Below are 12,595 nucleotides of genomic sequence, written 5' to 3' on the forward strand. Positions count from 1 at the left end.
AGGCCTGTTGTATAGAGAAGTCTTTCAGGAAATCCTAAATAGGATGCTGAATTTGAATGAGACACTAAAGAGAAAACATGAATTATGGGAGTGAGCTAAACAAAGTGATAACACGTAAGCTTACCTGAAAAACAAACAAAAAAACTGAAAACATTTGTTTACATCTGTTTTTCCCCCCCATTGTAGTTCAGTTAATTATATGGGCCATTTTTCACAATTAACATTAGTGACGCCTATTATGTACCTGGTTCTCCCTCAGAATGTCTATGTTGTGTCCCAATGTGCCACACCCTGTGTTAAATGATTTCTATAAATCTAATACCCTCACCACAATCTTTTGAGAAAAGTTCAGTATTTTCAGCATGGGGATTTTTTTAAGCTCTCCCAGTGAGCAGTCCAGACTGAGCACCATAACCCATAGATACTGCTCACCAGAAAGCTACATTCTTCTGAGGGCCCACATGGAAGTCCGTTAATTTTCTTTAAACAACCACCACCACCACCACCCTCCCAGGAAGAAAGTCCTTTCTTAACCGAATGCACCTTACAACTTTTAAACGACCCACTAAAGAAGAATGTCCAGTAAAGTTCCATTTTTCTTTTTTTATGAAAAATGCTGCCCTAGGAGTGCACTCCTGAAGGACATTGTGATCATTTAAACTGGAGAGGCTGCTACCCTAATGGGCTTTTTAGATAAATGCCAATGATGGCACCCACCAGCCAAATGCATGGTTGCAGGGACGTGGGTCTGTTGTTCATGGGCGACAGTAATGGAGCACACCCAGGTAGTCATTGGGAGTAAAGCATCTTTAACTACATTTCTGTTTGTCATCGCGGCCAGGTTAGGCCTAGATTCACTGGTGACATCTTCTGTGTGTGTGTGTGTGTGTGTATGCATTTATTTATTAAAAATGTTTGCTTTTGAGAGAGAGAGAATCTGAAGCAGGCTCCAGGGTCTGAGCTGTCAGCGCTGAGCCCAACATGGGGCCGACCCCATGAGCCATGAGATCATGACCTGAGGTGAAGTCAGACACTGAACCGACTGTGCCACCCGAGTGCCCCTTAACCGGTGATATTTTAGATGTCTTTTGTAGGTACTCACATGAAGTGTTAGAATGAATGTTAGAAAATAAACATTTCCCAAAACATTTCCAATATGGAAGACAAAAACGCTCTAGATCAGTGGTTCTTAAACTTGTGTGTATCAGAATCATCTGGAGAGCTCAGAGAATCCAGAAGCTCAGGTACATGCTGTTAGGTTGGATGGTAGTATAGAGCTTGTTTGGCCTTTTTTTTTTTTTTTTTTCTTTTTTAGGCCAAAATTTCCAGTGATGTGGATACCTCACCACCAAGTTGAGAGACAACTGCTCTTTTCTCAACACTAGATGCACATCAGAATCACTTGAGGAGTTAAAGCAAACAAAAAACCCCCCAAAACCAAGAAAAACCCCAAAAACAAAAAACAAAAAAAAACAAAACCACTTGCCCAAGTAGAGTGGTTTAAAAGAAAAAAAAAAAAAAAAGAGGCTCCACCCTAGACCAAGCCAATTGGAATCTTCCAGAGTGGGTCACAGACACTGATATTTTTAAATAGTTCCCTAGTTTGACTGTATTGGGCAGCCTGGGCTGAGAATCTGTGTCCACCTTATGGCTTTCAGAATGGGTTGTACAATGGAATCACCTAGACAGTTTTACAAGAATGCTGAGTCTTGTGTCTACCTAGAGATTCTGATTTAACTGGTCTGGGGTGACATGGGCATAATCAGTATTTTAAAAAGCTCCCAGGATAGAGGCACCTGGGTGGCTCAGTCCGTTAAGTGGCTGACTTTGGTTCGGGTCATGATCTCACAGTTTGTGGGTTTAAGCCGTGCATTGGGCTCTGTGCTGACAGCTCAGAGCCTGGAGTCTGCATTGGATTCTGTGTCTCCCTCTCTCTCTACCCTGCCCTGCTCACATGCTCTCTCAAAAAATAAACATTAAAAAAAGGATAAAGGCTTCTGGGTGGCTCAGTTGGCTGAGCATCTGACTCTTGACTTCAGCTCAAGTCATGATCCCCAGGGTCATGGGATTGATCCCTGTGCTGGGTGTGGAGCTTAAGATTCTCTCTCCCTCTCCCCCTCCCCCTCCCCCTCCCCAACTTCTGTGCATGTGCGCGTGTGCTCTCTAGACAAAACAAAACAAAAATTAAAAACCTCACAAGATGATTCTAATGTACTGGCAAGTTTGAGCAGGTGAAGGCTAGGTCATCCATCAAAGAGGGGGCTCTGCTTTAATCAGTTGAGGAAAGACTGCTCACCTTACCTCCCTTGGCAGTGAGCATGAGGAAGACTAACAAAAAATGAGACCTATCACTACTTAAAGTCACTTAGCCCACAAACCATGAGATCACAACCTGAGCTGAAATCCAGAGTCAGACCCTTAACCAACTGAGCCCTTCAGGCGTCCCCAAAAGAAAACTCTTGACTCACTGCAAACAAAATAACATCACATATTCATTAGGGACTCAATTTTTGTTGGGAAAAATTATTTTCAATTCTTCTGAAGGGTCTTGCACCTGCCAATGTGCCACTGCGCCGGACCTTCAGTGGCATTTGGGGGAATAGAGAGGAGGATAGTCCCAACACAGCAGAACCCTGCTAGGTTACGTTTGTTATTTGTTATTATGTTGTTAGCAGGAGCCAAGTAAAGATGTGCGGGGTGATTCTTGGTTACGGCAACCTTGAAGGAGGTAGAGATGTGTTTATCAGACTGATGACGGCTTGATTGGGGTGGTTGAAGAAATGGTGATAATGATGATGGTGATGCTGAGAATGGGTGCAGAGTGGGGAGCAGGGACAGTGGGGCTGGGGGTTAGGGCAGACCTCTAGAAAAAGCCAAAGAGTGTAAAGAGTGTATTCTTCTTGAAAGAATACAGGGGTTAGTGATAAAAAAATTTTTTTCTTTGTCTTGTACTTCCATCATTCATTCTCTGTAAAGCCCTGCCCCTTTGACATTTCAACTTCTTGATCACTGGGCTGCAGCTCAAACTTGGAAGGTGAAGTTGTTCTAGAATTTTGGGGGAAATTTTTCACTAATCTGGCTGGATTTGGTGAGATTTCATTAATCTACTCTCTTTCAGAAAGTTCCACACTTTTCAGTAGGAAATCTATCTTCCAGGAGAAGTTCAGGATGTTAAAGAGGTGAGAGATGGGAGGACAGAGGCCATCAGATTACAACAGGGCCAGGTTTTCTTTAGGATATGTGGCAAGGTCCCCATTTGTATTGTGCAAAAGGTCACTGTGCATTCTGTTTACTGAGAAAAAAGTATTTGCCTTTGTGTCAAAGGGTGATGTGTTATTTGCACAGGAATTTGCGCTCCCTTTTTGTGGTTTTCTTGACTTCTCCCTTGTTCTGGTGGAAACGGGAGAAAATTTTGAACTGAGGTTCTGGGTTCCTTTCTTCCCCAGACAGGACACTATGGAGTGACTCGTTTCTACCAATTTGTGTGTGATGGGAGTTGGGGGGGGGGGTATAAAATTATAAGCATTTACGACTTTCCCCTCTCCTGCCTTCTAAGGTGAGTTCCTTAGAAAGGAAGATCTATTTATTCTGCTGTGTGGGGCCTTAAAAGGGGATGTAAGTGGGAGAGGGGAGAGAAGGGACCCACAACCTTCAGAGGAAAAGAGAAGATGGAGTTATGGGCTGGGGAGGAGGGAAGAGAATCCTGACTGACCTGGGGGAGGGGAAGCAGTGTGTTTAGAGCCACCACACCAGGATTTTTGGCCTTAGCGGGGAGAGCGAGAAGAGGACAAGACATTTCAGCAGTTACCATTAGTAGTGATCGGTGGGAGAGCTGTCTGTGGAGGAGTTGAAAGATTTTCTGTGTGATGTGGGTACAGCAGCCTCCCTTCTGCCCTCAAGGCATTTCAGAGAAGACTGATGTTTCCTTTCTAGCCTTTCAGTGAGATTTTTGTTTCTTGTAGAAGTGACACCAAGCTGAGGAGGGAGCAAAACGGCCCCCATTGTTTCATGTGGTTAAATGCCCAAGAAATAAAACCAAAGGTCCTTTTTGTAATTGGCTCCACCAACGGGAGAGCTAGCTATTTGGGCGAGTTGGTATTTTTCCTTCTCCAGAACTATTTGTGGCAACGTTTGTCATGTGCATAGCTGGCTCCATGAAATCCCAGGCCATGTTTTATTTTTGGCCACCACCAGGGAAACAGGAACTTGGAAGAATGTGAAAGAAGCCTCTAGATGCTCTTTCGGAAGAATTATGCCAGGAGTGCATAAATCAATATAACCTCTCCCAGCTTCTGTAGCAATATGGGGAAGGATGCAGAGCATCGTGTCTGGCTTCTACGGTTGTGTCCTTTGCAGAGGTAACCAGTATAAAGACTTGGGGTTTGGCAGGCCTGACTTGGGGAAGAAGGGACAGAAGGGCCTCCAGCACTGGTAGGCTCTCCCTCCCTGCCATCAAAGGCTCTGGTACTTTGGGTGGATGGTTGGTGCATAAAGGATAAATAAGAGAGGGTGTTTGTTGAGAAAATTTTCAACTGTGACCAGTCATCCTTGTCTCCTTAACGAGAACTACATGTTGAAATAGTAATGCTAACTCATTGCAAAGAACTCCTTGAGCTGTGTGTCCCTCAGTCCTCACCAGAAGACATTTCTAAGCTTGACAAAATCAAGCTTAGACCAGCAAAGGCATAAATCACAAAATGACACCTCAATAGAGCTCACTGTGTAGAACCTAAAAACTTGTAAACATGATGGCATGGTATTGGTTGACGTATACAACTTATTTGTAAATGGTTCAAAATAAAAATTACATAGAGACATAGCAACAGGGACAGAGAGACATAGAGAGTGGGGAAAAGAATTAAGCAAATGTGATAAAGTGTTGACATTTGAGGACTTTGAATCGAGGGTAGCTAGGGCTTCTTGGAACCAATCTTGCAGACTTTTCTGTTAGTATGGAATTATTTCAAAAGAAGAAAAAGAGAAATTTAAAACGGTCAAATATTGCCAAAATGAGAAGAGATATATACTAAAATTGGAAAATAAGATAAAAACAGAGAGGAAGGCAACCCATAAGAGACTCTTAAATACAGAGACCAAACTGAGGGTTGCTGGAGAGGAGGGGATGGGGGGGGATGGGCTAGATGGGTGATGGGCATTAAGGAGGGCAATTATTGGGCTGGGCACTGGATGTTCTATGTAAGCGATGAATCACTAAATTCTCTTGAAACCAATGCTGCACTGTATATTAACCAACCTGAGTTTAAATCAGTTTTTAAAAAGAATAAAACAAAATTGGAAAATGATTATAACATCAGTCATTGACAATGAATTATTTTCTTAATGTGTGAATCATAAGAAAAAGATAAATGACACAACAGGAAAGTTAAATGAGCAGGTAAGTTATACAAGTCTTTTAAGTGGTCAGTGTGTGTGTGTGTGTGTGTGTGTGTGTGTAGCCAAATTATCAGTAAGAAAGATATAAAGTTTTAAAAAGCTGTGATAAAATTTTGTCTAATACTCAAAAATTAATTACCAAAAAGCTCCAAACTTGGAGGATTTATGATTAAATGGGTGCTGTACTGCTGATCGGTATCTCAATCCGTCAAATAATCTGGTGACAATTTGGCAACAGAAAAGGTTTTTAAAGATATTCAGTCCCTTTAACTTAGCATTTCCTTTTGTTTCCTTGAGATTAAACTCTACTATTAGAGCTGTGAAGGCATATACAGCGCAGTTGGTACTAACATTACTTAAGTCCCATTATATTAAAAGTCTGGGGGCATTTGGGTGACTTGGTCATTAAGCATCTGACTCTGGATTTCGGCTCCGGTCATGTCACACAGTTCCTGACATCGAGCCTGGTGTGAGGCTCTGCACTGATGGTGTGGAGCATGCTTGGAATTCTCGCTCTCCTTCTCTCTGCTCCTCCCCTGCTTGTGCATGTGCTGTTTCTCTCAAAATAGACCTTTTTTTTTTTTTTTAAAGTATAACATTAAGGGCCGTACCAGTGAATGATTACTAAGAAACCATGACCAAAATCCTATTTCAGAAGAGTATTGACAGCGGGATATGTTAACAGTAACACTGTTAACATTATCTTTGGATAGTGTCCTAATTTTGCTGTGAACAACCTCCTGATTCCGTGATGATGGTCTACTTAGGCTGTGGGACATAAACACAATGGTGATTCTCTTTCTAAAGGAATGAAACAGTTATAAGGAACATTTGAAAAGCCTAAGGAACACGTGGAGAGCCACCCCTGGAAAATGCCATGGGCTCACAATAAATTACTGTTTTCCCAGCTTAAATGTTTGGTTTGACTCTGAAAAACCTGTTCATTAGGATAGTCTTAAAACACAGAAAACACTGCTCCGGGAATCCCTTTTTCTTCCAACCATCAATGTACCCATGCTCTACTTTATGAAAATGTGATTTATAAATGTTTACAATGTGAAGTATAACCTAATTGTAAATGTAGAAGGAGAATTAGAGATGAACTAGTTTCCTTTTCTCATTTAATAAGGAATTAAAGATCTAGGGACATTAGGTGACATGCTTGGTTACTATCCTTAATATATAATAAACTTCTGTAAACCTCGAGAAAAACAGAAAATCCACAATGAGCAAGTGGACCATAAATATGAAGTGAGTTACGGATGAAGAAATACAAGTGGCCAAGAAGCATGTAAAAAAAGGTCAACCTGAGCAGTAATGAGAAATGTAAATTAAGCAAAATGAAGAATTACATAGTTTTTTTTTTTTTTTTTTAAACAAATGACCCCATCCCCAAACATGCAAACAATCTGAAGATCATACAGTGGAACATTGGAGCAACAACTGAGAGCTGTCCTATCCTTGCTAACATCCCTCCCCTCATGCCTGGGATACACTCAAGAGTAATAGTCTGAGAAAGAAAAAGAAAAGGGCAAACATCACAAGGATGTTTCTTTTTGACCAAGGCCAAAAGCCTCTAACTTTGGTATTTGAACTTTTAGGTATTCATTCACATTTTGGAACAAACTTTGCTGTGAATCATGGCTTTATGCAAAATAGAGCTCATTATAATGCCATAAATGTTAGCGGAATTCTCAGATTACTTAGGAAGCAGTGCTTAATGCCAGATTAACAAAATACCATATTAAGGCACTTTCTGACTATCTCCATTAAGAGTCAGTATCTTTCAATGAGTGATTTCATATAGTCCTAATTTCAAATTAGGTAAAGCAACCAGAAAATTTTGGCAAGACTGGACTCCACTGTAGCTGATATTAAATAACCCTAGAAAATAAACAAATTTCCATGCAAACTAATGCAAAAATAAATTTACTAAGCATTCTGGCTGAAAGAGATTGCATACCATCAACATGACTCTTATCTGAAAATGGTCTTTTTGCTTTTAGGAAAATAAATTCAATGTTCTTATTCCTTTTCATTTAAAGAATGGTTTTATTTTCAAAGAGATTAATTGATTTCCTGTACTGCATAACAGTAATATTGCCTATTATGTTTTTCAAAGAAGAAAATAATGTATATTTGCCCTTTAAATTATGCTCCTAAAGCAAGCACTTAACTCCGATGACTTACATACAACTTTACTGTGGTCTCCCACAATAAAACTCTTTAGATTTTTTAAAATAAACACATAGCCTGAGACCATAGCAAAAAAGCGAGGGGAAAGGATACTTTTTTATTTCGTCCACAAACAAGAGTCTAAAGCGATAATTCTCTCAGCTGAGTCCATTAACATGCAGTAAACGTGTGTATGGAGTAGATTTCTTTTGCAAATAGTACTGTCAGTTTCTACACTATGAGACAAATGCCAGGAAGCAAAAACTCCCTCCTCCACTGGGAGGCACCTGGGGTTCCAGCTCAGTCTGCAAGAAAAGCATCTTGACTTCAAGATCAGCTGAAAAGCTGGCTCAATCTAGAATTGTCCTGGAGTGAGCCTAGATTCATCGCTCTGTCCTGGAGATGACCTGAGTTGACCTTGGGGGTTTTGCTCAACAATAAGATGGTCTGGACTCTATTGGACTCTAGACCAAGAGTTCACAAACTACAGTCCTTGGGCCAAAGCTGGCCTGCTGCCTGTTTAGTAAATAAAGTTGTGTTGAAACATGTTTATGTATACTCCATGGCTTTTCGTGCTACAATGGCAGAACTGAGTAGTCTGCAATGCCAGAGATATTTACCATCTGGCTCTTTAAAAAAAAAAAAAATGCTAGCCCTGCTCTATAGAAACCTGGGATGGATGGCCACTTCTGGACTCTATCTGGAACCAACCTCATAGCAATGGACATCCACTAAATTACCCACTTTTCTACCAAGTTTTGCCATTTTCATGTCTCAAAAGGTTACATGAGACTATCTTTGGAGTATTTTTCTAGTGGGCAAGTTATCATGGAGTATAGAGCCACTCGTGTCACACTTGATCTTGCACTATCCTGTATCAGAGGGGGACACTTTCCCTAGGCTTTGCAGTGTGGCTACCTGTCGCTTGATATCTACGTGTTCACATGTGCCTGTGCCTGCAAAGATTTATACTTCATTCCTTCCAGTTGAAATTCCCACACATAGATAAACACAAAGGAGATCGCTAAGGTTGATGTGTGCCAATTTTCCACTGAATGACCGAGTTTATGACACAGAACAGGTGCAATTTAAGTGGGGAAGAATTTTGCCTGGTTGGAAGTGGAATAAAAATGGAGTGGATATGTTCTGATGACTGTTAGTGAGCAAAAAAAAAAAAAAAAGGAAAAGGTGAGATGTGGTTCTGAGGCCCTCACTTCTTACTGGTGTGAATCGTTCTGGTCTGTTCAGGCACTCCATCTTTTTGCTGCCCCAGGAGCTCCAGGGTAGGTGGGTATAAAGGGAGGGCAGTGATGCTGAGGGAGGCAGTGTTATGGTCATTAGGAGGTCCCCAAACTTACAGAAGGCTGACTGGCAACTTTAAGTCGCTTCAGTTTCTCAGGTCTACTGGGGAATGGCTTCTTGGAGTACTTGTCCTGTATGTTTAGTTTGTCACTAGGTGAGGTGACATGAATGGACTATCAAAGGTCAAGCTGTACCCATGACTCCCAGAGGTCTAGGAGTATCTGCCCTGCTGTCGTGGTAACCACAAGAACACGTGTGGGCTTGGTGCTAGGCTGGAAGGTAGACAGCAGAGATTATAAACTGGTAGCCCATGGGGTTGATTCCAGTCAGCAGACATATTTTGACTGGCCCGGGAGTCTTTGGTACTCTATTAAGTTAATTGTTAATATTTATGAGTGGTAATACTTCATTTAAAATCTGGATTTCCAACTTCTTTTGAAAAGGTGAAGTCTTTGGGCATTCTGGGCTTCTTCCCTACTGTATGTCAGTGATCACCTAGAGTGGAAGAATGGCTTCTCTTCAGAGAACCTGAGTACTCCAGTTTTGTTTGTTGTTTTCTCTTACACCCGACCTGTTCCCACATTGGTGTCCTCTGCCTGGCCCCTGGGGCCTTTGAGTTTGCAACCCCTGCTCTGTGTGTTGCACAAAGAATTCACACTGTTGCAACCTTATGTTCCTTGGGGGTCATTCTGTCTCCTTTGTCCCTTGCTAAGACTTTCTACCTCATTCACCTGATGTGATCTAATCATATTCCATCCCAACTGTACTGCTAACTGGAATAAACAGCCCATTTTGGAGAAGTATGTAGAGCCATTTCTTATATTGACCTGAATGAATATAAAGGGTCAATGTGTCTCATGTGCAAGGGTTATCTTAGGATGGCTAAAACCAAGCCTTTCACTGTGAATTATCATTTCTTCACGATAGGTTTCTGCATCTCATAGTTTCTGAAGACGAGCAAAACTCACTGGTAGGGATGTATTCCTAGGATATATCTGCATTTAGTCTTAGTTGATGGTTTGGAAAATAATGTTGTGAAGACTTACGTTGGTCTTCTAGAAACCCTGTATTTCTCTTCAGGTGGAACAAAAATGGAGACATGCAAAGAGAATTTTAAAAAAGAGATACCTGTCATACTGTTGGGAGTCATAGGTTAGTAATCATTCTGGACCTTTTTTTTCACTGACACCTCCTACAAAGAAAAAGACAAGAAAGAATACCCCAGGTTATAACCTGTATCTTCCGTAAGGTTTTTGTTTCAAACAATATCATGTGCATTAATTAGCTTGAGGCAATTTGTTTCTCTCAACTCACACCTAGGGAACTTGAAGCAGCCGTGGACTCTGTGACATGTGTCAATTTACAAGATGTTTCATTCTTAATCTCAGGGTTCCTTCCATAAATATGTATTGAACATATTTTATTCAAGATCACGTCTCTTTTTCCATCTCAAGTTTCAAGAACACTACCAGCACACTGACTTGCTGCTTTTCCCAAGAGTGGCGAAGATGTACTAGCATCTTTAGTCCAGATCTTTGCTTCTCAAAGTGAGAAGCATTAATCTCACATTTGTGCAGTGGCCTCCAATCCCTGCTTCCAGTTCTCCCTGAGACCAAGCTGTGTCCCTCCTGCCCCTTCAAGGGTTTGGTTCCTCAGTCCTTCCTGAGCAAAACTGTCCCTGTGTTTACATAAGCTGGTTCAAGTCCGGTTTCTGTCACTTGCAACCAAGAGTCTGGACTGATAACACTGACATTAAAATATAACATTAATACAAATGTGTGAAAATAGTTTTGTGTCCTTTGTATGATCTCAAAGATGAAACTATAAAATCTCAGTCATGTTCTTGCTATACCATCACTTAAAAATATCTTTATTTTCACAACTATATGGTCAACTAATCTTTGCAAAGCAGGAAAGAATATCCAATGGAAAAAGACAGTCACTTTAACAAGTGTTGGTGTTGGGAAAATTGGACGGCAATATGTATAAGAATGAAACTAGACTGCTTTCTGATACCATACATAAGAATAGATTGAGAATGGTTGAGAGACCTAAATGTGAGACCAGAAACCATCAAAATCCTAGAGGAGAATACAGGCAGCAACTTGTTTGACTTCAGCCATAGCAACTTCTTACTAGATGCATTGCAGAACGCAAGAGAAACAAAAGCAAACATGAACTGTTAGGATTTCATCAAGATCAAAAGCTTCTGCACAGCGGAGGAAACAATCAACAAAACTAAAAGGCAACTCATGGAATGGGAGAAGATATTTGCAAGTGACATATCTGATAAAGGGTATCCAAAATCTATATAGAATGTATCAAACTCAGCACCCAAAAAGAATGAAATCTTGCCATTTGCACCGATGTGGATGGAGGTAGAATGAATTATGCTAAGCAAAATAAATCAATCAGAGAAAGACAAATACCATGATTTCACCTCCTATGTGGAATTTAAGAAACAAAACAGATAAACACATGGGAGGGGAAAACAGAAATAAACCACAAGAGACTCTTAATGATAGAAAACAAACTGAGGGTTGATGGAGGGGAAGTGGGTGTGGGGATGGGCTAGATGGGTGATGGGTACTAAGGAGGGCACTTGTGATGAACACTGAATTCTCCTGAAACCAATATTGCACTGTATGTTAACTAAATAAAATTTAAATTAAAAAAAATCTTTGTTTTCAAAATTCTAATTGAATAGGCATACGAACTACAGAAAGGTGTATTGTGTGTGAAGTAGAAAGTATCTATGAACCAGAAAAAAATCTTATTAAGGCTTTGTAAATATTGTCAGCACAAAAGTTAGTACTCATTTTCATACTTAGTACTGTTTTCTTTTAGTATTACCATTACTATACGATTGCCATTACTATAGCGTGAATAGTATGCTAGAGTTACTATAGTACTTCGGCATATGGTGATGTTTAGTGCTATTTTCCTTCAGTGACCTCTAGAGTCTTACAATGTAATTGCAGGAAAGTCTAAGAACCCTCTAGAGTAGAGGGTGTCCAGGGCCTCCTTTCCTGGCAGTCCTATGCTATAGCGTGGGGTCAGCGGAGTGCCCTGTACTTGAGTGGACACACGGAAGGTCTCCGAGAGCCTGGGGCTCACCAGCTGGTCATGGGGTCAAAGGAAAAAACGAAGTCCAAAGAACTTAAGAATAAAGAAAGCTGCGGGTTTTTTTGTTTTGTTTTTTTGTTGTTGTTGTCAGGAAGGAAAACAAACTTGGTGAGGAGTGTTATGAGCAGGTGAGTGAGGAGGAAGGTCAGGTGGTGCTGTGTGGGAGAAGGCGTAGCTAATGAAGGACTGGCAAGCTGCTCTCTGTCCAGGAGGGGCTGAGTCACAGTCTGTATCATTCATTAAACAAGTCCCACCACTCACAGGGGAGGGAAGAGTCTTCAGTTAGACTGTGAGGGTTTGTGTCCTGAGGGTCTCAAAGTTGAAGGTCCTCTCACACCAACAGAGGGGAGAATGACATTCAGTTTAGACACACCTAGGCGAGTGCTACTTGAATGAAGAACATTCCTTTTACGTGAATCATTCATTTGTTCGGTTGGTCAGTCCAGAAGCCTTGATTGAGGGCCTACTCTGCTCAGGCAGTCCCCCAGGCTTTGCCCAAAGACAACACCTTGGCCTCTCCATAAGGGGTTTCTTATCCAACAGGGAGAGAATAATGCAAAAGTGGATGCGGGTTTCCCCTTAAGTGTCTCTTCAGAGC

The 12,595-nt window shown here is 41.1% G+C and overlaps 1 protein-coding gene across 4 annotated transcripts in view; it reads right to left on the reverse strand.

The window, feature by feature from the left end:
- The window catches only part of THRB (thyroid hormone receptor beta), a 336,813-nt gene that overhangs the window by 99,953 nt on the left and 224,265 nt on the right, over positions 1 to 12,595 (reverse strand). For 3 of the 4 annotated variants that reach the window (XM_042903311.1, XM_042903308.1, XM_042903310.1), the window contains exon 2: positions 10,000 to 10,063. The exons of the other annotated variant lie outside the window; for it this stretch is intronic. In XM_042903311.1, coding sequence (XP_042759245.1) covers positions 10,000 to 10,021 — 22 coding nt within the window. In that variant the 5' untranslated portion in view covers positions 10,022 to 10,063. The remainder of the gene's footprint in view (positions 1 to 9,999; positions 10,064 to 12,595) is intronic. 4 annotated transcript variants of the gene reach the window in all.

The sequence above is a fragment of the Panthera leo genome, chromosome C2, assembly GCF_018350215.1.
Source record: "Panthera leo isolate Ple1 chromosome C2, P.leo_Ple1_pat1.1, whole genome shotgun sequence".
Lineage (NCBI taxonomy): Eukaryota > Metazoa > Chordata > Mammalia > Carnivora > Felidae > Panthera > Panthera leo.